The 23,242-nt window shown below is 52.4% G+C and overlaps 3 protein-coding genes across 3 annotated transcripts; all 3 read left to right on the top strand.

Annotated features, from left to right (window-relative positions):
- The first annotated feature begins 1,154 nt into the window (after window positions 1-1,154).
- On the top strand, window positions 1,155-3,575 carry LOC114692849 (vomeronasal secretory protein 1-like). The gene is made up of 6 exons (XM_028868872.2): window positions 1,155-1,280; window positions 1,643-1,764; window positions 2,112-2,182; window positions 2,414-2,524; window positions 3,099-3,200; window positions 3,398-3,575. The coding sequence occupies exons 1-6, from the start codon at window positions 1,191-1,193 to the stop codon at window positions 3,418-3,420; spliced, it is 519 nt and encodes a 172-aa protein (XP_028724705.1). The 5' UTR covers window positions 1,155-1,190; the 3' UTR covers window positions 3,421-3,575.
- Window positions 3,576-11,151: 7,576 nt separating this feature from the next.
- On the top strand, window positions 11,152-14,556 carry LOC114692850 (trichosurin). Its single transcript, XM_028868873.2, has 6 exons — window positions 11,152-11,268; window positions 11,869-12,005; window positions 12,239-12,312; window positions 13,009-13,116; window positions 13,291-13,392; window positions 14,383-14,556. The coding sequence occupies exons 1-6, from the start codon at window positions 11,170-11,172 to the stop codon at window positions 14,397-14,399; spliced, it is 537 nt and encodes a 178-aa protein (XP_028724706.1). The 5' UTR covers window positions 11,152-11,169; the 3' UTR covers window positions 14,400-14,556.
- Window positions 14,557-15,557: 1,001 nt separating this feature from the next.
- On the top strand, window positions 15,558-20,192 carry LOC119087749 (lipocalin). Its single transcript, XM_037204368.1, has 6 exons — window positions 15,558-16,053; window positions 16,687-16,823; window positions 17,596-17,669; window positions 17,880-17,987; window positions 18,851-18,946; window positions 19,669-20,192. Exons 1-6 carry the CDS (start codon window positions 15,949-15,951, stop codon window positions 19,710-19,712), a joined length of 564 nt encoding a protein of 187 aa, XP_037060263.1. The 5' UTR covers window positions 15,558-15,948; the 3' UTR covers window positions 19,713-20,192.
- The last annotated feature ends 3,050 nt before the right edge of the window (window positions 20,193-23,242 follow it).

Genomic DNA, 23,242 nt, shown 5'->3' with positions numbered 1-23,242 from the left:
GAGGGTAGCCGGGGGCTGAGGGCAGCCAGACGGAGCCCCTCTGGGCATTGTGGTGACTCTGGCCTGGTCCCCTCTCTCAGAGCTTCTGCCAGTTCTACTAATCTGCAAGGACAAGCAGAAACCACCAGTAACTGTCAAGAGAGGGCCAGGTGCTTCATGAGGCAGTGTGGTTCAGTGCCATGTGACGGTGAGCTCTTTTGGATAATGGGGCCTTGCTGCAGTGATTAAGAATCTCGAATGAGATCATCAAGAATTAGAGTGGCCTAAATCCACTGACAAGGGTCCTTGTCACAGGCAGTCAGAGGGGCATCTGGGGCTGAGAAGAGACTGGGTGAAGACAGGCAGAACTTGGGTAAGGAAACCACAGGCAGAGAGGCATGGGGAACTGTCCATCATCCAGGAGTCTACCCAGAGCCTACCCAGGGCAGTGTGGCTTTGGCCTCGTCTTCACACTCAGTCTCCATGGCTAAGGGGAACAGAAATGAGGTGCTGAGGACCTGGTTGGAGGTGGTTGGTTACAGCAGCCCAGGCAGCTCCTGTCAGAGCTCCAAGGAAGAGAAGGTCAGGAAGGGGAGGGTATGGAGAGCGTATCTAGAAGGACACCTCAGGAACCAGGCTGTCAAAAAGCTGGGCCCTACAGGACACCCAGGGGCAAAGTTTCCAACAGAACAGCAGATTCAGGGCTCACAGGGCTGAGCTGGCGCACACAGGGCGGAGTGGGTGTGGAATCCTCCTCTCTCCCCCTTGTGACCTCCTCAGTAACTGCTGGGTGGCCCCTGAAGTTATCCAGAGTCAGACAACAGATCAAAGGCGATTATGAGGAAGATTGGGGAGAAATGTGTGACTCCTCTGATTCTGTCCACACGAACCTCCGACTGTGGAGGCTTGCCACGTGGTGGCCTTTCCTCTGAGTTCCCAATTCTCCCTCAGCTTCTTCAGACTCCAGTGGCTGACGCTTTGGAATGTCCTGTGGCCTGTTGATCTCTTGAAGTCTTAACAAGCTGTTATACAAAACACTGACATTTCCTTTGCCAGCTGGCTGTGGACATAACCCAGAAGGAGCAGGTCCTTTGTGCCAAGTTCCCCAAGGACCCTGCATGGGGCTGTATAAAGGGCAGTCGAGTGAGGGGCCGGGTCAGCCTGTCCATCTCCAGTGACCTGTTGGTTGGCTGTGAAGGCAGACCCTGGAGATGAAGACTCTGTTCCTGGCCATCAGTTTCTGCCTGGCTGCTGCCCTGCAGGTCCAGGACTTATCGCCTCTTACTCTGAATAGCGGGCATGTGAGTCAGGGCTGGGGCACAGGGTGGAGTCTCAGCCTTTACTAGTGCAGGATGACTAGGGTTCTGAATTCAGGGAGGATCCCCAGTCTGACCCTTGTCACAGGTTGTAACCAAAGAGAGTAGGCCAATTTGGAGTTAAGGGATCCCCAACACATGTTCAGGCCTCCAGGTCTCAGGGGTGGAGACTGAGAAAATGAGCTAGAAAGAGGCTCTGGTACCCTAGGGGTAGGCAGGTCTCCATCATGTGAGCTTTCTACGCTTTGGTGGTGGGATGGGATAGTCGGACATAAGAGGCAGCTGGAGGCCACAGGTTCCTCAGGAGGGTGGGCAGGCATCAGGCAAAGAGGATATTCATCTTTTAGTTTTCTGGAAAGTGGTTCATGAAGGCCTTGGTGATGAAAGACGGGATCCCGATAAAGAAGGTTTCTCCTATATTTGTGTTGGTGCTGGACAATGGTGACATGGAGTTTTCTATCACATATATGTGAGTGTCTGTGGCTCCCATGGTTGGTTGGTCTCTTCCCTAACCCATCACTTCTCAATGGGTAGTTTAAAAAAATCCCCCTGACTTGGAAAGAAGAGTTCCAAGGGCTGGATGAGGAGGAGTGTGGACCCCAGTCATTTTGTTTGTTTGGTTGGTTGGTTTTTGTTTGTTTTATTTTGAGACAGGCTTTCTTTGTGTAGCCCTGGCTGTCCTGGAACTCACTTTGTAGATTGAGCTGGCCTCGAACTCACTGAGATCTGCCTGCCTCTCCCTCCTAAGGGCACGTGCCACCACCCGGACGAGGGTCAGTTTTAAGAGGGCCACTGCAATATACTTTTTGATTCCAGACTCTTTGGCCAGTGTATGGAAGTGACAACCATCTTGGAGAAAACAGATGTGCCTGGCAATTACAGTGCCTGTGAGTGCCATGAGCCCAGGGATGGGTGGCTGTCAGCCCATGGAAGGGATGGATTCCTGGCAAATCCCACCCCTAGGAGGAATCACAGATGAGTCCTGGGAACCCTAGTCCTTCCCACGCGGGCCAGGATAGTCGCTTAGATGAGTGGAGGCTGGGGCGGCAGGCAGAAGAGGAACCCAGGTGATTGTCTGCAGGGTGGAGCTAACCTTGCTCTTTCTGGGGCCTCCACAGTTGAGGGTAAGAGTCACATGCAGGTGCAGCTGTCTTCTGTAAAGGACCACTGGATACTCTACTGTGAAGGGGAGATGGACGGCGTGAGCATCACAATGACCCAGCTCATAGGTAAGTTTCCACCTACCCAAGCCTAGCACACCCATGCCTAGCCTCATTGTTCCTCTTCAGGGCAGTAGATTCCCTGGGAGCAGGCCCCACATTTGAAAGGAGCAGTATTCCCTCTCATGGGCAGGCTGGCACAGTGCTGCCGGCTGGCTGGACCCACCTTGCTGAACTTCCTTCCACTGTAGTGACCGATAGGACCATCCAGGACAGAGGTGGATATGCTTCTTGACCACAGAAGCTGTGGATGCTGCTTTGTTGGAGCCTCAGGGTGTCAGGCATGGTTTATGTGAGGACAGTAGTGTCCTGACCACTTCTCAGCTCAGTACCTCTAGGACATGGGGACCTTTTAGGTCCTCAAGATGCTACAGGCCCCCATTGGAAGACTTTTGGTTTCCAAGGTCATTTGGTGGCTCAGATGATTTCCAAGCTCAGTGTCAACACTCCATACCTCCTCTTCTGTACCCTTGGCTATTCTATGACAAAGACTGTAGTGCCGGGCAGTGCTCCTGTCTGTGACACTGGCTTCTTGAAAACCTGTGTGGACATGTCCCTTTGCTCACCCATCCCTCTCCCACAGGGAGGGACTTCAAGGAAAACCTAGAGGCCTTGGAAGAATTTAAGGAGTTCACACAGAAAAAGGGACTTGTACCAGAGAACCTGGTCATACCCGAGCAGATGGGTGAGCACCCATGCAACCCATGTTCCCCTCTCTGTGCCCTGTGTCCCCTGTAACTCTGTCACTTTCATGCCCCCTGTCCCCAACGTGGACACTTCAGACCCTGCTGCAAGTCTTGGTCATGGGAGGACATGAGCCATAGATATGATGGGCTCTTGTCCAAGCCTCATTCTCATCTCTGGGTTTTCTGCTTTCTACAGAAAAATGTGAACCGGAGAGTTAAGAGGGTAAGTGACCTTTGAAGCCAACTAGAGCCTTGGGATTCAACAGGGCCTCGAGATCCACCCAGAAGCCCTCAATTGCATCGAGGAATGACCCGATCTCTGTGTCCCAACACCCTGTGTTCCTTTAGCTTCGTTCCCGGGTCATTCAAGCCTTCTTTTTTGTCCTCATCCCATCAGTGACACGTGCTGGTGGTGTGACTTGTTATCGGCAGGTGAAGCTGCCTAGGGCCACCATCCAGCAAGTGACCTGTCCTTCTTAGCCTCTTTCAAGTCTTTTGGAGACCTCCTACCTGCCAGTGTACACACCTCCTCCCCTGTGTCCATGAGCCTGCATGGACATCAGGGCACTTTGATAGTGGAGCAGAAAGTCCTAGGCCCTGCATAAGGAAGGCCAGGGACAGGTGGAGTCATGATGTCCATGTCCTTTACGGCCCCCCCACTTGTCAGTCACGCCCTCACCTGGGGACCACAGCGTTGACAGAACTTCTCTGAGGGAAGTCTGAAGAAAGGAATTCCTTGTTCAGCCCTGCATCTCGGAGAGCCTGGGATGCTGCCCGAAGCACCCATCTTTCCTCCCCCACCATAACCCTTCACTGACTCTACCTCCTCGCCTCATAGACGTTCTCTCCATTCTAGAGCATTGTGGACCAAGACTCCAAGGCCGCCCAAGGCAGAACGGCCAGAATCTCTGTCCTGCGGGACATGGAAAGAGTGTCCTGCTGGGCCATCTGATTTCTCTTCTCTCTTCCCCGTTCCTCCCTCCTCCTCTCCCCTGCTCCTCAATAAAGAGCTTCAGCAGTCCCTGGTGACTCTGCCTGTGTCTGTGGCCCCTTGGATGGATGTATGTGTTCTCCCTTGGTGGTCTGTTGGAAGGGGAATGGGTGAGAAGCGTGTAGGAGAGAAGGGAGCGCCCAACCTTGTTTGGTGTAGGCCTGGAGGCCGGAGACTGTGACAGGGGCCCTCTGGGATCCTTCTGAAGGTTCCGGCCAGTGAGTGTGATGAGTAAGAGGTCCATGACATTGACAGGGTGGGGCTCCAAGCCGAAGGTGAGGACCAAAAGAGTCTGTGTGCGGATGGGGACCGCCTGGGGACTGAGGTAGGAACGAGACCAGGGCACAGGCCTGGGGCCAGGTTTCCAGGCCCAGCAGGACAGGCAGTAGGACATTGAGAACTTGTTTCAATGGGTAGAGACAGTGTAGCGTCCTCTCTCTGCAGCCTGGACAAACATAGAAGCTGCATCCGGGTGTCACGAGTGCTGTTTCTCAGATTATTCTGAGACTGCTCTGAGCATCATGAGGGGTCAGCTAAGGCCCCTCCCCCTCTCCTATGAGGGTATGTGGACCCAGCCATTTTTCTGTAACCTATTCACCCTCCTGCTCAAACCTCCCCAGTCCAAGGTACACTGTTCCTGATGGGGATGGCCAGTCTCCCAAGGCCACCACATGACACAGCAGGTCTCTAATACAAACTGCAAGGGTTCATACAGTCTCCCTGAGGAGGACATGCTCAGTGTCCCCCATTGGCAGGGAGTCCCCACTGCAGTGTTGGACAATCAACCTGTTTTGTTTTGTTTTTTGGTTTTTCAAGACAGGGTTTCTCTGTGTAGCTTTCGCCTTTCCTGGAACTCGCTTTGGAGACCAGGCTGGCCTCGAACTCACAGAGATCCGCCTGGCTCTGCCTCCTGGGTGCTGGGGTTAAAGGCGTGTGCCACCACCGTCCAGCTTCAACCTGTTGTTTTGAAACACCAGCTTTTTGGCAATTTTCAGAAAACTGACATTACAGATGGGTGGTGTACACAGACACATGTGCACATACAGAGGCACACACACACATATAGACATATAAACATGGGAACACAGACATATATGCATACAGACACGTGTGAGCATGCTGATGCACAGATGTGAACATACAGATTACAGATACATAGACATACACACATACACACACATATATATGTATATATATATACACACACACTCACATGACCACACTTGTGGATAGATACGGAATGCTGCCTGGTAATCCAGGAAAGAGTCTAGAAGGGGCCTGAAAGCTGTGCCTGGAGTTGGAAGGTCTGAGGATGGGCTGGTCCAGGAAACTGTTTCTTGTGGGAACAAGGCCTGGGCCTGAAGTGGGCAGGAACACAGCAGCTCTTGGCTCCAGGACCTGGGGCAGCACCTCCCACACTGATAGCATTCTACAGGTTATCTCTGTCTAACCACGAGGCCCAAGCAAAACAGTGTGGTCAGGTCTCCAGTGCAGATGGCTAGAGCCTGTGTGTGGGGAGGCTGCCCCAAGGCCTCCCTCATGAGTTAAACAGACTCAGAAGGCCGGAGGGCTGAGCAGCCATGAAGACCGTGTGTGGGTTCCAGGGCTGAGCCTGCATCTCCACACAGCACATTCTAAGGAGGGTCAGCAGGACAAAGAGCAACAAATGACCAGACTACCCAAGAAGAGGTGAGCATCGGACAACGGAGCTGTGCTGGGGTCAGACCCTGGTCTGAACTCAGGGCTCCTGATCAGAGCTGGGGGCAGAGGGCAGCCAGCTCCTCTCTTGTGTTTTACAGACTTCTGCCTGGTAGAGAAGGAGGTCTGCGTGGTGCCCGGGCAGTCACTTCCCATGGGACAGTATGGCACCTTCCTGCCCAGTGTGAGGGAGTCTTAGTAAGAGACAGTACAGAGTTCCATCAACATTGATGGGGTCCCCCAAACCCACATTCATGGTAACATACGACAAATTACATAATCTTCTAAAACCCTCAGAGATCACAGCCATTGTTTGGAAGAAATTTTGCTGTTTTAAGATCCTCTATGAATGGTAATGGGCAAAACACCGGACTCTTGATGTCATTAGGGAAAACGCTGGTGTGACCACAGAGTCACAATAATCTCCATCCCACGTAGCTCAGTCATTTAGTGGGTGGATGGGTGAAGGTGGATGGGGGATTGGTGAATGAGAGAGTGGAGGGTAGCCAGTAGTGAATGAATGGATGGGAGGGTGAGTGGATGTAAGGTAAGTGGATGGGTAATTAGGGGGATGGATAAATGGATGGATAGGCAAACGGGCAGATGGGTGGACCCCATCTGATCAGACAAACGTGGACACTTAGACACATTACGCTTCAGGCCCATCACTGGGAATTCTGCGTGTTTTCTCCTTGCTCTCTGGGAGTTTTCTTCCCCCTTTTCCTGTCTCAGGCTCAGTGGATGTCCAGTGTTGATCAGGTTTCAGAACCTTCCTGGATTTCTCTCTCAGTGGACTCATTAGTCCTCTCCTTAGTGTGATATGGCTACGTCCACCCTTGGGGGGGGCGATTTCACGGACGTTTCTCACCAGTGAGGACCTCGTGGGCTGATCGTGGGAAAAAGCAGCAAGGCTACAGGCATTTTGCTGCCTCTGTCTTTGGATTTAAAATGAAATCCTTTCAGAATCTGTTTTCCTTACAGCCCCTTTCTCACTCACCATTCATAATCTCTCCCCATAATCATCCACGACCTCTAGTCTGTTCTCTTAGCTATGATCATCTCGGGTATTGGCCAGTTTTGTCACACTTCTATTCAGCTTCGTCCTCTTCCTTTGCTTCCCTTTCCCCTCCTTTCTCTCCTGTTTCTTCCTTCCTTTCCCCTCTCTGGAGTACTAATTACAATCACTTCCTCCATAGGTTTTTGGGAAAGTAGTGTATAATCACTGGCCCGGAGCCACCTCTTGCTTCAGTATGAATACTTCCCTCCCCTCCAACTTTGTGATAAGCTATGAAGGGAAGCCATAGTTCCAAATACACACTCTGGGTGCCCTTGCCCCATGTCCTGCCCCCTGATTCCCCAACTGGGAGGGACTCAGGTATTCCCCTGGGCCCCTTTCCAGAGGTAGGCACAGCCCCTTGAGGCAGGTTCTGTGTCTTGAAGCTTCATGGACCTAATTACTTAGCAGACCCAACCAACAGAGGGTGGTGACCACAAGGGCAAGAGACGAGTCATCACTGTGCCCCTGAAGCTGAGGTGCGGGCACCGGGAAAACACTGGAGCCTCACTACGTCATCCTTATAAACCCGGCTGTGTAGCCAAAGGGGAGGCCCACGGTTCTCAAGTGAGCCAGACGTGGGATCAGCCAATAGGAGCAGAATCTGAGCCACTTGTTCTAAACCGGGGTGTCCCCCACGGCCTCCTCCAGCTGGCTCAGCTGCAGCCCCCTACAATGGGCTCTGAAGTGGCAAGAAACGGAGTGGGGACCAGGATGTGTGGCCACCAATACCCTGGTGAGAGATCCTGGCCCCAGAAAGCTTGTTAGCAAAAGACTCCCAGACAATGTTTTTGTAGGCCGCCTGGTGATATCTTGAAAGGGGACAGGCAGCTGCAATGTTAGACTCTGGCTGCTGCAAGGTATTATGGTCTGAGCAGCAGCGAGAGTCTAACATGACAGCCTCTAAGTAGTTAATCCCTCATGTCCCCAGGTGGCCATGTGGCAGATAGAGACTGAGTCCTCTTCTTCAAGAAGCTGGTTCAGGCTCCCCAGTCCTTAGCCTGTTAATAGTCCTTAGCCTGTCTTGCACTTCTCTGTGTGACTCACAGCCAAGAGAACCATGGGAAAAGACTCAACAGCAGGACTGATCCAGACCCTGAAGGCCACAGGCAGGAACACACACACCTTCCCAAGGGAACCTTTCCAAGGGTACCTTTCCAAGGTCTAAAACACTGTTCAAGGGCACCTAGAAAGTGGATGTTCAGATGGAAGCTCCACCTCAGTTCCCCCTCCCTCCCCTCTCCAAACCCTGTCTCGTCTCAGAAAACCTACAAAATGGCGGCTCCTCCCCCAAGATGTTCAAGACCACACCTGCAGGGTATTTAAACTGCCCCCCCCTCACATGCCCTTTCTCTCACATGCAAGAAAGGCCATGTGGTTTTTCGGTCTCTTCTCCCTGTCTCCTCTCTGGGGGCCAAAAAATCATCCAGGAGCAGTTTACTCACTAAACCTGGACTTTTTCTTAGTTCAGTTTGATTTGGATTACTGCATTGGTGGAGAGGCTTAATATCTGGATATGGAAACTTTTCAGTAATCCCTGTGAGCTCCAGGAACTAAGCCAGATGCCTCCCAGTTTGTCTTGGCCACCACTGAGCCTGAAGTTCCTGACTGGGTCCACTAAGCCTCCCAGTAAAGCACAGTGAATGTCATTTAAAAAAAAAAAAAAAAGCCAGCTCATAGTTCAGAGACGAAGAACCAGCCACAACAGGTTTCCTCAAAGCTCTGAGGCTGCCTGTCCACCATACCTGCCTTATAGGACAAGTGTCCAGTCCTGGAACCCTCAGACACAGGAAGTTTCTGAGCTACAAGAATGGGAATTCCATCGGGGCCTCAGGGCCCACCCTGGCTATGGGGGGGGGGGGTCGCTCTGTTCCTGGAAGGCAGGCAGCGGCAGAGGTTTCTGGTGGTACTCTGGGGGCTAGGCCCAAGGTAAGGGTATCCCATGAGTTGGTCTTCCAGTCTTCTCGATGGTGGGATGTGACTGTGATGTCATGCTCAGACACATGAGAGGAAGGCTCATAATAACCTGTGACCGGGAGATGGACCTTGACATCCTCTGGTAGCCACAGGAGAGAAATGGCTCAGGGTGTGGTCTGAGCAGGCCCAGAGCTTCTCACTGCCATGGACAAATGGACACAAGGACCTGACGCAGCCTGCAACTGTGATCTTACAGAGTGACATGCACCTTCTCCGCGTTTCACTGCATACCCTGGGGACCCACCTGGCAGTGCTTGCAGGGCCTGGATGCTTGCCTGTGCTCGCCCATTCCCTAGGGTTCTTCTGACCCCTTTGCCTCACTCACCTCACTCAGAAGCAGGAGCTGAATATAGCCCCAGATCCTGTCAAATGAGGCTATGTGGGAACCCCAAGAAGAGCTGTACGTTTCTGAAGGCGCCATGAACCTCACCAGCTGCCATCTCACGGGTGCCTGACCTGTGTCCAGGAGCAGACGGGCTGACACCAAGTCTGTGATGGACACTGCCCACTGTGGGACTTCTTCATGCAGAAATTCTGTGTCCTGCATTCAACAACTGGATGAACATGGCCCCTCCCACAGCACTCCTGCTGGAAGCTCCTCATTGGTGTCTAAGGTTTGAAGAGTGACATCTGTCTCACCTGGGTCCTTCATAATGTTACAGCTTCACCCTACCCCATGCCTCTTTTGCTGGTTCCTGTCTCAGTGGGCTCAGCCCGCAGATCTCTACTATATCCCTGGAGCCAACACTGGCCCCACTTGGGTGGATCCTAGAGAGGGCATATTCCGAGAACAAGTCCTTGATGTCCCAAGGTGATCCTGGGAATTTCCACAACATTCCAAGAATTGTAAATTCCTGATAGAGGCAATTGCAGGCATGTGAACACGCTTACCAAGCAAAAAAGTGTTGACATGTGTACATGTGTGTACACATATGCGTGCCTTCTCTCACATGTAAGCACACTTACAGGTGTAAAGTGCATAGGATCACAGGCTCACAATCATATTGCACAAATACATGTACACTCGCTTGTGATATATACAACCATGAACTCGTGTACATGCACACATGCATGTGCACACACATACACCACCTGATCTAAGCAGCAACAGCTGAATGACAGAAAAGCCTGAGTCAGAGAGCAACAATCTCTTGGAGCCCCCGGGTTTCACCATGGAGCACAGGGTGCCTTCCACCGAGACCCCTGGAGTGCCCCTGGTCTACCTTGGCCTTTCTGTCAGCAAAGGAGGGAAAGGCCTGCCATCTGGAGCTAGGAACTCAGATCTCCTTGCCAACCCCCAAGTGCATGGCTTTGAGCCCTTCCACGTGTGATCAATTATGGCTCTGACCTTCAGAGCCATAATCCCTTTAGTCTCGCTTGCTGAATAGCCTGATTTCTTGTCCAATACTGGAGCTGGGGCTGAGAAAGCAGGGAAGCCTCTGCCACAGGGGCTTCCATGAGCACATGGGAAGGGGCACAGGGGGTACCCTGAGGGGTAACCTCCCCACGGCTCAGCACTGTTTGTGTCTGAAACCCTGGCTTCTGTACCTCATGGCACCTCCTAGAACCTGGGACATCTTGCAGAGAGGGAAGGCTGTAGCTGTCAGTAGGGTCGTCATGAAGACTGACCCTTTTCTAAGCACATGGCACAGCCAGACTCGGCTGCTCCACCACCATGTCACAGAGTGACCTGGCCCATCTCCCTCAGGGGTCAACATTTACATATGATCCCAAGGCAATAATAAGTCGCTCAGGTTAGAGGCTAAAAAGCAAGGAACAAGACCTTGTGGGCAAAAGGGCAGGCCCCGTGCCCCATGGTGGCTCAGTCCGAGGGCGCTGACCTTAAGAGTCCAGTGAAGCCATGACCTCTCTCTAGAAGAACACGTATACCCTACCCAGCCTTCACCTGCTGAGACTTAGGGCTTGGCCCTTGGCTATCTCTCTAGGCCAATGAGGTGCCAGGTCTAAGGTATCACAGGCCTACCTACAAAGGTATTTCAGTCCAGAAGCCAAGCCACATAATGTCCTGGCCTGCACCCTGACCTTTCAATGGAAGCATCTTGTAGCTTCAGATGGGAAGGGCAGACAGAGTCCTCCTCTGAATTCCATGCTCTCCTAAATTTGTTGGTTCCTGTGGGTGGGGCTGGCGTAGAAGGAGTTCCTGCCTCCAAACAGTATATATGCAGCCAGCTGGGGCCTCTGTGCACCCACATCCTGAGCAGTCATCCCAGGAAGACACAGCAGAGGAATGAAGCTTCTACTGTTGCTGTCTGTGGGCCTGGGCCTGGCCTGGACCCTGCAGGACCAAAGCCAGGTTCCCGTGCAGCCGGGCTTCAGCCCCGAGCAGGTGACGCTCTGGGGTCTCTGAGTAGGGCAGGGAGCCACCCCATATCTCCAGTATTTCCCAGGTCTCCATCACCTTGCGGTGTCTTGACAGCAACTCACAGCAATGAGCACCAAAGGAAGGCATTCTACTTGAGGCCAGGAGCTCAGGGACACTCTGCCAGGTCCCCTGGAGTTTGAGCCACATGAAAGCCATACTGCAGCTGGCCAGGCCCCAGGAGGAGCCTGAACCTAGGGACAACATAGTAGAGACAGGGTAACCAGGCCCTCTACTATGTGTCTTATTGCACAGAGACCTTGAGGCCCTCATATGATAGAGGGCGTCATCTCTCTTCAGGGATCTGGAGAATAGAAAGCCAGTACATTCTATCAGCATTGTCCATGGACAATGGATATACTGTGCTGGCCTGTCTGACTGGGGGTGGGGGTGGAGGAGAGTCTGTAGTTCCCAAGGCTTCTTCTTGGCACACAATAGGAGATGAGATGAGGTCTATGCTCTACACCACCCACTGCAGGACATGCCTGGCTCCTCCCTGCTATGACCCACTGTCCAGGGAGCTGGCTCCCCAGGACTCTGTGGCCAGCATAGAACCTTACTCTGCAGGTGATAGGACCCTGGGAAACCCTCGAGCTGGCTTCCAATGACCGGTCCGTCGTTGAGGAAGAAGGCGCTTATGAGTGCTTCATGACTGGTATTGCTCTCCTGGATAACGGCAACCTGAATGTCAGCTACTTCCACAGGTAGTCTGCCATGCTCAGACTTTTGATCAGATTGGGCAGGGCCCCATCCTCTCCACTACCTCCCAGATTCCAAGCTCTTCAGGGCTCAGACCCTGAGAGGACCCCGATGATACTGATCCTCTGGGCTGCTCCCTGGGGGTTGCCCAGCCTCCAGAGCTCCCTCTGGGTGAACCAGGTGACCTTATAGGACCCAGCCCCTGGAACGTGGCTCAGGAAGGTTATTTTCCTCTTAGAAAAGATGGGAAGTACATGAAGGAATTCTACGTGGCAGAGAAGACTGACACCCCCGGACGCTACACCTTTGAGTGTGAGTGGAAGTAGCTGTGGCTCCCTCCCTGGGTAGCATGGTAGCTCGGGTGGGGTGTGATGAGCTGCCAGAGTGCAGACGTGACTGGTCAGGAAGCTCAGGGATGGTTAACCACACACACCTAGCACCTGTGTCTTCAGGAATTCAAAAATCCAAGAAGAGTGCCCCAAACGGTGTTCTCTTGGGTCCCCAGGGCTCCCACAACCCTCTTGAAACCCCTCCTAGGGACCCAGCACAGAGCGTGGGAGGCAGAGGGGACTCAGGAGCCCTCCCCCAGCTGCAGCTCTGGAGTGTTGTGCAAGGGTTTCCCTTTGCAACAGATGTTGCTCAGGTTAAAGAAACCCAAGACAGTGTTGGGGGTCACCCCAGGAGTCCAGATAACAGGAAAGACAGAGAGGGGGGTCTCTGGAGCCCCTTCCCTTCGTTGGACATGCCTTCCCCAGAAAGAGACCCAGAGAGTCAGGGGGAGACAGGGGAAGAGAGCTGGGGGGAAGCAGAGCCAGAGAAAGACTAACAGAGAGGCAGAGGCAGGAGAATGGCTGCCTGGTGGGCTTTGTGCCACTGGCCTCTGCTGACTACTGTGGGCTGAACATGTGGAGGTGGGTGGAGTCAGGCTGTGCCAGCTGGGGAGGTGCAGGGTACCAGGAGACACAAGGGCCCCGGCGGGCTTCATGACCATTTGGTTTCTTGTCATAGACCACGGCAAAAACTATCTGACTTTTGTGGCTGTTACTGAGAAATTTGTCATCATAGACTTGGAAAACCAGAGGGACGGAAAGCCCCTCATCGTGGTGGAGCTCCATGGTGCGTGCCTTCCCACTTACAGCCGCAAGACTGCAGGGAATAACGGGAGCCCTAGCTGGAGAGGCGGGGAGGGAGGGCGGGGAGGGCGGAGAGGGTGGGGCTGCTCTCCCTACCCCACGTACCCTCCCTACGGGTCTCTTTGCTCAACTGTGCTTTCAATCCTGCTGACTGCAGGCAGGACTCAGGAAGAAGGCAAGCTTGGGATGGCACACTATAGGAGGCAAACAGCCAGAAGAGGCATCTTACCAAGCAACATTGTGGACGTTTCCTCGAAACGTAAGCCTCCCTTCCTACAACTTCTTCTCTGTGGGACCCCAGCCACAGTAGCTTTGATGTCTGGGACTCCTTTGGAAATCTACGCTGTAGGACGTATTAAGGGGATGGCCGATGAGATGTCTGCCTGGGGCTTAGCCAAGCTAGGGCTGATCTGAGGCATTGGAGGGAGAAGGGAACTCACATGATGAACTCTGACCTCTACTTCCTCTTTGGTCCACAACAAGATGTCGATCCTGAGGTCTGTAGGTGATTAGACTCCTTCCTGTCTTCATCACCCATATTCTAGCAGCTAGACTTTTCCAGGGAACATCCTGCAAAGTATAACCCTCGAGCACAGCAGCCAGGGATTGTGAAGGATGCTGCACCCAGGGCACAGCCTGAATTAGAACACCAGGTGGGCTCAGGAAGACTCAGGCTCTCTCCAGGGTTCTGGGGTGCACGTACATGTACCCCGGCACACATCTTGTGTGTGTGCATGCATGCGTCCCTCGGCACACACTCTATTCCTGACGGCTTCTATGCCAGCCCTGCTCACCCCATGCTTTGTCTGAAAGCCCTGCTCTGCACATACCCTTGCAGAGCTTTGCTGATCAAAGCAGCACTTCCCTTCCCAGGGGCCTCCTGGATCCAGGCTCTTCCCTCAATTCTGTCTCCTAGCTTCCCAGACTGCCTCTTCACATCCCGAAGAGCGCAGAGTGAGCCCTGTTAATCCATGTCCACCATAGCAGTACAACGTGTGGAGAGACTCCATAGGTCCCTTAAAACCACGGCCCTAGCAATCAAACCCCAAGGTGGGGACAAGGGCCCAGGGCTTGGTGAACTTGGAGGAACATGGCCCTGATGGAGAGCTTGGTCAATCATGTTGCTCCCCTGGGTGTGCAAGGCCCAGGATATGGACAGCAGGGTGATGGGAGGGAGGAGGCTGGGCCCTGAGAGGAAGGGACAGAGAGAGACTTCAGGACACTGACCTGGAGCCTTGTGTTTCCCTAGGTTATGGCAGTTCCTGAGATCAGCCACAGGGCATATGCCTTCCCCAGGTCCAGGTCTGTGCCACCCAAGAGTCAGCCTTGTCCATGGCCTTCCTCTCTTGTTGCTTTTGATCATCAACTCCCGACTGTCCGTCAACTCCGACCTACCCTTCCCCATGTAATAAATGAACTCAGCATCTGCTCATGGCCTCTGGTTCCTTCTCATCTGTACCCAAAGTCCACAGGGACCTCCCGCAGGGGGTGTGGTATCCACCTAGTTTCTGACAGAATGGGGCAGGGATGGTGTCCCCAGGTAGAAATCTCATGCCCAGGGCAGCAGCTGGGCTCTGAGGGCCTCAGGGAATTCTGGAGCAGGTAAACCTGAATGGCCCAAGGAGGGGAAGGAGTTGGCATGCCACCTTCCTAGAGTCCTTACCCACCCTCCTTTCCCAGAACCTGGACCAGCTCTTACTACAGGAACAGTGAAGGCCAGGTCAGCCATGGGCAGGGATTTTTGTCCTTTAGGATATGAAGGACACGTCATGAGGTCTCTCAAGTCCTGAGTCATTGTGTCTGTGACCAGGAGTGGAGGCTAGGACCTCACCCAAGGGAGCTATGCATAGACAGAAAGATCATACAGGGTAGGCCAGGCCCTCCCTGGCAGGGCTTCTGACCTTCCCCGACAACTGACTGTTTCCTGCCTTAGAAGTCACTGGCTGTAAGTCAACTTAATCAAGAAGCTAAGGAGCAGGCAAGTTCTGGCTGATGTCAGCTAACTCAACGCCAGTGGCAAGCTGGACCTCTGGCTACCCAGTGACAAGCTATTCCCGCACCAAACCCAAAGATGGAGCTGGCCCCTGTGCTCAGTTCTCCAGAGTGTCCCCGAGCCAGGTCCCCGCAGAACAAAAGAGGTCAAAGGCCCGGGTCAAGGCCAGAGAAGGAGACAGCGCAGAGGAAGGGGTCACATTTGGCATGAGCTAACCTGGGGTCTGACTTCCTAAAGCAAAGGAAGGCACTAGAAAGGTGGCCGCCCCACACTGTCCTGGATCCATGGGGCAGAGCGGCCATGAGGCTGGAAGAGAGCATTGGTGAGAGACGTTCATAGTAAACAGGTACAGTAACAGCCCACACCAGCAGGGCACTCACACTCCTCAAGTGCTGCCCAGGGAGACTGTCTGTATGTACCTGTGCTCCGGTCACACCCAGGGAAGTGTGAGGTGAGCAAGGGTGTAGGCGAGTCCTTCCACTCACGCTCTTGTGGATGGACACACCCAGAAGATGGCGGACCTAGGGACAAATGGCAACACCCTGAGAGAGTAACAGACGTGCCTATGGTCTTCTGGAGCCGAACCAGCAACCTCTCCCTGGACTCCTAGGACAGACTTGCAATGTGGTTAAGCCGCCCCAACAGGCTCACCGTGTTTCTGTCTCACTGACTTGAGTGGCACCGAGCTCTGGCTCAGTCCTAGGGAAGCCTGGAGTGTGCAGGGTTGGGGGCAGCAAGGCGGGTCAGCAACTGCTTAGGAGAAGTGGGCTACTTCACGTGTTCTTGGAGACGCGGAGCTCCTGGGACCTGCTGCTCTCGGCCATGACATTGGCGAGGGGATGGCTCCTGTTCTTGGCTTTCAACATAAACCTGGCCCAGAAGAATCTGGAAGAGGTGCCAGTGCAGCCAGACTTTGATTCACGTAAGGTAAGCATCATGGCCAGGCCCAGACTCAGTGCTGGGATGAGGACTGGGCACAGCGTCACACTGCGAGTGTGCTGAGGTAGCCTGACTTTCCAGGACCAGTCATTAACTGGTGGTCCAAGAGCAGGCTCGGAGGCTGTAGAGCCTCGGCTGTGGAAACAGAGCCAGAGCCGAGATGACGGGTCCCCACTAGGGTGACAAAGTGCGTCCTGGTCTCCTGCCCCCGCCTGTCCATCTCTGGGTCTTGGTGCCCAGAATCAGATGTGGGGACAGTGGGTAGTGGGAGTGTTAGTGGGAGGGGTTCCAAGCCATGATGACTCAGGGGAGCAGAGCTCAGACGAGGATAGGATGGATGAGGGGGGCACTGAGGAAGACAGGGGGCATTGGAGAAGGGGACAGAGAGGAGAGGAAAGCTGGAAGAGGATGGAAGCAAATATTTCCAAGTAGGAAGTCACAGCTTGTACTCTGACCCAGGACCCCTAGAAGTTCACTGATATTGGGGGCCAGGGTTGGCCAGTGAACATCCTGGACATGTTTGCCATCCACTGACCAGGCTTAGAGCTTTATCATTTGTACATTGAGACCAGAAGCTCAATACTAGCCATCTCTCTGGTCCCCATGCCCACACTCCCGCAGGTGGAAGGACGTTGGCTTACCATCCAGCTGGCCACTAGCCACAGGGACCTGGTCTTGCCCACTGACCCCCTGAGGCTTTCTCTCTACTCCATTGGGACCAGAGACAGTGGGGATGTGGACTTTGTGCTGTTTGAGAAGTGAGTGCCTGTGGTAATGTAACTCTTATTATCTCTTGCCCAGAGCCGTGAGGGGTTAGCGTGGGTGGCCAGAGGGACCGTGGTACTATGCCAGGCTGAGGCTATAGCTTGCAAAGTGTGTGCCCCCAAGGCTTAAGATAAAGAGCTGGCAGAAAAGGCACATAGTCAGCTGCCAGGCCTGACTGACATGCCCTCCAAGATGCAGACCATATGGTCCAGACTGTGGCCATGGAGGGAATCCCAAGTTTGGTTCTAGATTGTGCAGTCCTTGTTATTTAAAAGTGGTGAAGTTTCCTGAGCTTAGTGGCACAGATCTTTAACTCCAGCATTTGTGATGTAGAAGTGGGATGACCAGGAGTTTAAGGTCATCCTTAGCTATGTAATGAGTCCAAGACCAGGTTGGGCCCCATGAAACATGAGCTTTGTCTGTATAGAATAAGAACAGTCAGAGACAAGCAAGTCAGTGACCCCAAGACCCAACTCTCAGAGGGCAGTCTGGCCTCAACCTCTTCTGGAAGCCTGGTTTCATCCATGCTGAATAGGATCATCATCCACCCACTATGAGTCGTACCCCTTTCCACTACTACCAGGGGCCAGCACCTGGCGCCAACACCCTCTGTCTAGCCCTAATGAAGGTTGCTCCCAAACACTGGGAACTGGGAATCGGGGAGAACTTCAGGGCTCTCCACCAGGGTCACCTCCAATGTTTCTCTGTGCCCTGAGCCAGCCACACTCTCAAGCAGAAGTGTCTAGAAATGTCCCTTCTTTCTAGAGGAGAAGGAATATGCACAGGACTGAATGTTACCGTCCACCCAACGGGACTCCCGGGCCAGTACCAAGGAACCTGTGAGTACTTCATGGGGAACATGGGTGCTGTGCTGATGGGGGAGGTCCAGATGGGGAGTCCCGATACCCGTCACAGAGCCCAACACCTGGAGGAGCGACCAGCTTTGGGCAGGCTGTCCACCCTCTCAGGAGCGTCACGTTCTCTGTGGGGAGGTGGAGTCCTGGGGACAAAGGGCAGAGGCATTATGTGTCGCACCCGGTTCTCCACAGTTGAGGAGGGTAGCATGCACGTCCATTTCGTCAGCACCGACTACAACCACCTCATTCTTTATGTACGCTTGGAGGACAACGAAGTCATCAACCTGTGGGCACTTCTGGGTAGGCGACGGCTCTCCCCAGTGCCGGCTGCTGTGTCTGGGTCCTCTGGGTAGGCGCTGGTCACTCCCTAGTCTGACTGGAGACTTTCTTTCGGAAAGGGGAGTTTCATGATGGCTCAAAGCTGCCACCAGGCATTCCACCACACAGGTACCATATACTTTTTCACGCACTCTCTTATTCTGCCCACTCGAGTGTCTGCTGCCGTCTGGTGCTGTCCTGGGGTTAGTAGCAACTGGGTCCTCTCAGGTTTCCCAAAAGGAAAGTATCAGGGGAGAAGGGCCTGAGGGGTTTATGAGGGGGTGTCAAGCAGCGGTTGCATCTTGGGTGACACTGAAGGTAGCCAAGAGCCTTGAGCTCTGAGAAGGATCGGGGTGGTGGGGGCGATGGGGGGCGACACAGGTGTGAGCGCAGGTGGGAGGTTGGGACTCTCTGGGGTCTTCAGGTGGAGGACGCAGGCCTCGACTGTTTGTTAGAAGGGCATTAGACTGCTAGAATCAGACCTGTTCCCTGCCCCCACCCCTTTCTTTTTTTCTGTGTGGGGGATGGGCCTCACAGCTTCTGCATCCTGGGCATGGGCTCCACCAACTGGGTCACATTGGTTGCCCCAGACATGCTTTTAGAAGAGACAGCGAAGGGACTGTTGTGATCACTGGGAGAGGGAGATGCTGGGTCTGGGAGGTAACCTGGGAGGTGGCACTGTGATCCGACCAACCCCAGCCTACACCCTGCAGCTCAGGAGACCAGTGTCAGGCAGCTGCTGGTCAGGGTCCCTGTACCCTGCTGGGGCTCTGCTCCCTCTTGTTTATCCAGGAGAACTGAGAGCTCAGAGAGCTTTATCCTCACTGTTAGCCCTCTAATTTCAGCGAGAAGAATGCTTGTGGACCCTACGTGGCTGGGGAAGTACCTGGTGTTTGTAGAGAGATTCCACCTTCAAAAGGCCCCCATCTTCAACACAGCTGGTAAGAGCTGCCCTCCAGCTGCTCTGCAGCTCTTGAAGGAGTGCCTCCCTTTCTTATCCACTCCATTATGCAATAACAAGAGCAGCCTTCATGATGTTGCTCTTCTGGCCAGACCTGTGCGAGATGCTTCCCCTGCCAGGCTTCAGGTGGTACCTTGAGACACAGTGATGAGGGTGCTCCCTGACTCTATGCCATGGATGTGGCTCAGAGATAGAACAGAGTAAGGGAAAGAGGCACAGTTAGGAAGAGGGCCTGGGTGTGGTCTAGATCTCGGAGTCTCCTGACCCCAGCACCCAGCCCTTTGGCACCATCACTCAGGGTGTCATTTAATTGATCAACAAACACACAGCCACGTCTGTGGAACAAGACAGGTTCAGGTCACACCTGAGAAGACATCGGCAGAGGACGAACAAGGCTGTGATGGAGCCGTTCGTCAGGAACAGAGGCTGTGGGGGCCTCCTTGCATGTGCAGAGGCCAGGAAGGGTGTCCTAAGAGAAACCCAAGGCTCCCTGGAAGGGAGAACATGCTGAGGATGTGGGGTGGGGGCAGGGATGAGCTTCTACCCGAGCACACAGGCTATGGTAGGATGTGGCCATCATGGGGGCTGAAGGGCAGGAGGCAGGGCACTCTTGGGGACTCAACATTTTCCTCTTGTGATTGGTTTCTTGACTGACTGATTTGAAGGCAATCAAGTGGAGACCCTTTCTCTTCCTCTCCACAGACAAGTGTCCTCCACATAAGGACCTAGATGAGGCCACTGCTTGAGGCTTCCTCCCACCTGGGCCCCTTCACCCTCTGCTGATTCAGCTCCCCTTCTTACCATGGCCAGAAGCTCAGGAAGCCCCTGTGCAGCCCCTAGGGGCCTGGAGCCTGGACCCCTGCCTGCCTGGTCCTCCCCCACCCCCTTCCTCTTGGTGGTAACCAAGTCCCGTCAAACAACACAAAGGGACCCCCAAGGTTCCCCGGAGGCTTAAGAGCTATGAACTTGAAAGAAAGTGAGCAAATCTAGGTGTCCTTACAGAAAATGCCCCATTCTTGGGCACAGAAAATTTACTTAGGGGATGAAGAGTGGTCCAGGGACAGGGTGCTTGCCCAGCATGCTCAAGATCTGGCTTCTATCCATCTTTGGTTGCAGGCAAAAAAAAAAAAAAGTAACTTGAATACGTAGAGATGTGACATTCCTGTGTAACCTTCAATGTTTTTGGAAACGTGTCCCTCACTCTGTAATAAACAAAGAGACTGGTGGAAGTGAGCAGTTATTTTCATATACTACTCTGTAAGAGGGAACTCCAGCATGGAGAATGGGTTCAAAATGCATAGCTGGTGTCTTAGTCCCTGTTCTATCGCTGTGAAAAGACACCACGACCAAGTCAACTGCTGTAAAAGAAAGCATTTGAGGCTTGCTTACAATTTCAGAGACTTCGTCCATTATCATCACGATGGGAATCAGTCAGGCACGGCACTGGTATAGTAGCTGAGAGCTACATCCCAATCCACAAGGACAGAGAGGCAGAGAGAGAAGCTGGGCCTGGTGTAGGCTTTTGAAATCTCAAAGCCCGCCCCAGTGACACACTTCCTCCAACAAGTCCACGCCTCCTAATCCTCCTGATCCTTTCAAGCAGTTCCACTCCCTAGTGACAAACATTTATGTACACAAGCCCTGGCGACCATTCTTACTTAAATCACCACAGCTGACGTGCTGGTGTGGCAGGGGACAGTGGCTGGTTTTGGTTTTATTTCTGGGGTTGTGTGTGTGTGTGTGTGTGTGTGTGTGTGTGTGTGAGAGAGAGAGAGAGAGAGAGAGAGAGAGAGAGAGAGAGAGAGAGAGAGAGAGAGAGAGAGCAGTACCATAGGAATCTAGAAGAGAGTTTCAGATCCCCTAGAGCTGGAACTATAGAACAGATGGTTGTGATCCCCCAACATGGGTCCTGAGTCGAACTCAGGTCCTCTGCAAGAGCAGCAAGTAATCTTAAGCAGTGAGCCATCTCTCCAGCCTGAGGAAATGTTTTAAAGTCTCTCATCACAAGAAACCCTGCCCTCTTTACCCATAGACTGACGCTCTTGTCACACTCTTCTGGAATACCCTCACTCCTTCCCAGATTCCCCATCCTATTGGCTCAGGACACAAATCTTACCTAATGAATACCGCAGGGCTTGAGGCTGCCCCCTTTTCTGATTGTGGACTCAGTCATGCAGCAGGCTGCCTGCAACTTCCCAGCTCTCTGAGACAAGCGCCAGCTACTAGCTGGAAGGGAGAGGGGCCGAGAGCTTCCTTTTATCTGTAACTCTCATGAGCTCTAAGCATACTGAAACTGGGCCATAACGGCTTATTTCTCACAATACGATAAATATTTAATAAGCCCCAAGTTGCTCTACACACAGAGGAATTCAGTGTCTGGTTACAAGCACTCCTCCCTGAGGGAGACTGAAGATCTACCCACTCCTCACAGGGTACCAGTGGCAAACCTAAGGTCAGCTGGGGAACTGGTGAGTTTATTTGGCTTACTTAGAAGCCTGGGTGACCCCAAAGAAGCTGCATTGGAAAGTCTTTACCCAGTATGGATGATGGCTTCCCATAGCTCCATAAATGGAGGTCCTCTCAATTAACTACCCCTTCCATACACTCTAGCAGCTCTCAAGACCCTGAGGATATACAATCAGGACAGAATTTGGGTACAAATTCCCTTCTATGAGGAAATGTCAATAGTCAACAAGCCCAACTGTGATGGACCCTTGCCAGTAGCAGCTGATCTGATGAAGATGGCTGCTGTTTTGCTCAGAGAACTTTATTCTACAACAGTTCTAGGAAGGAATTCTTCCTAAACGGCAAAGTGAATCTGAAGTTTCCAGGGAGGCATAAAAATTTTGAAAAGTTTTAAAAAGAAAAGCAGTGCATAGAGATCCACCCTTTCACCATAATGTAGAGAAAGGAGGCTGAAAATAATGTGGCATCAGCTCAGAACAAAACAGAGACCAACAGAACCAGATGGGATTCCAAGCCATGAGCACACAGGAATGATGGGATATTAAGCCATGAGCATAACTGGATGTCAACATGTAGAAGATTGCAAATAGATTAATATCTATCGCCATGCACAAAACTCAAGTCCAAGTGGATCAAAGACCTCACACTGAACCTGATAGACAAGAAAGTAGGAAGTAGTCTTGAAAACATTGGCACAGGAGACCACATCCTAAATATAACACCAGCAGCACAGACACTGAAAACAATAAATAACAAATGGGACCTCCTGAAACTGAGAAGCTTCTATAAGGCAAAGGACATGGTAAATAAGACAAAACAATAGCCTACAGAATGGAAAGAGATCTTAACTAACCCCACACTTGACAGAGGGCTGATTTATAAATATATAAAGAATTTTAAAGAAACTAGACATCAAAATAATAAACAATCCAATTAAAAAATGGGCTACAGAGCTAAACAGAGAATTCTCAAAGGAAGAATTTCAAATGGCCAAAAGACATTTAAGGAATTGTTCAGCATCCTTAGTCATCAAGGAGATGCAAATCAAAATGACTCTGAGATATCATCTTACACTGTCAAAATAGCTAAGATCAAAAACACTGAAGACAGCTTATGTTGGAGAGGATGTGAAGCAAGAGGAACACTCCTCCACTGTTGGCGGGAGTGCAAACTGGTACAGCCACTTTGAAAATCAGTATGGCGGTTTCTCAGAAAATTGGAAAGCAATCTACCTTGAGACCCAGCCATACTACTCTTGGGCATATACCCAAGGAATGCTCAATCATACCACAAGGACACATGATCAACTATATTCATAGCAGCATTATTCATAATAGCCAGAACCTGGAAACAACCTAGATGGCCCTTGACTGAAGAATGGATTAAGAAAATGTGGTACATATAAACAATGGAGTACTACTCAGCAGAGAAAAACAATGATATCATGAGGTTTGCAGGCAAATGGATGGAACTAGAAAATATCATCCTGAGTGAGGTAACCCAGACTCAGAAGGACAAACATGGCATGTACTCACTCATAAGTGGATACGAGAAGTAAAGCAAAGGATAACTAGACAACAATCCACAACTCCAGAGAAGCTACCTAACAAGGAAGACCCAAAGAGGGATGCATGGATCACTCTGGGAAGGGGAAATAGATGAGATCTCCATGAGTAAACTGGGGATGAGGGGTGGGCAATGGAGGGTAGGGGATAGGGGATGAGAACATAAGGGATTGGGATGGTTGAACTGGAACAGGGAGGGAGGGGGAAAGCAATGAAAGAGACACCATGATAGAGGGAGACATCAT

This window comes from Peromyscus leucopus, chromosome 4 (assembly GCF_004664715.2).
Source record: "Peromyscus leucopus breed LL Stock chromosome 4, UCI_PerLeu_2.1, whole genome shotgun sequence".
Taxonomy (NCBI): domain Eukaryota; kingdom Metazoa; phylum Chordata; class Mammalia; order Rodentia; family Cricetidae; genus Peromyscus; species Peromyscus leucopus.
The sequence above is the reverse complement of the archived record's forward strand: the minus strand, read 5'-3'. Positions and strand labels throughout refer to the sequence as shown.

What these genes read in the sequence shown, in the direction of transcription:
- LOC114692849 (XM_028868872.2), top strand. Translation starts at nt 1,191, where the DNA reads ATGAAGACTCTGTTCCTGGCCATCAGTTTCTGCCTGGCTGCTGCCCTG. An exon ending in GAGTTTTCTATCACATATAT is followed by an intron (nt 1,765 to 2,111) that starts GTGAGTGTCTGT and finishes TTTTGATTCCAG; the next exon opens with ACTCTTTGGCCAGTGTATGG. An exon ending in CACAATGACCCAGCTCATAG is followed by an intron (nt 2,525 to 3,098) that starts GTAAGTTTCCAC and finishes CCTCTCCCACAG; the next exon opens with GGAGGGACTTCAAGGAAAAC.
- LOC114692850 (XM_028868873.2), top strand. Translation starts at nt 11,170, where the DNA reads ATGAAGCTTCTACTGTTGCTGTCTGTGGGCCTGGGCCTGGCCTGGACC. An exon ending in CGGGCTTCAGCCCCGAGCAG is followed by an intron (nt 11,269 to 11,868) that starts GTGACGCTCTGG and finishes CTTACTCTGCAG; the next exon opens with GTGATAGGACCCTGGGAAAC. An exon ending in CGGACGCTACACCTTTGAGT is followed by an intron (nt 12,313 to 13,008) that starts GTGAGTGGAAGT and finishes TTCTTGTCATAG; the next exon opens with ACCACGGCAAAAACTATCTG.
- LOC119087749 (XM_037204368.1), top strand. Translation starts at nt 15,949, where the DNA reads ATGACATTGGCGAGGGGATGGCTCCTGTTCTTGGCTTTCAACATAAAC. An exon ending in GGGCCAGTACCAAGGAACCT is followed by an intron (nt 17,670 to 17,879) that starts GTGAGTACTTCA and finishes GGTTCTCCACAG; the next exon opens with TTGAGGAGGGTAGCATGCAC. An exon ending in CCCCATCTTCAACACAGCTG is followed by an intron (nt 18,947 to 19,668) that starts GTAAGAGCTGCC and finishes TCCTCTCCACAG; the next exon opens with ACAAGTGTCCTCCACATAAG.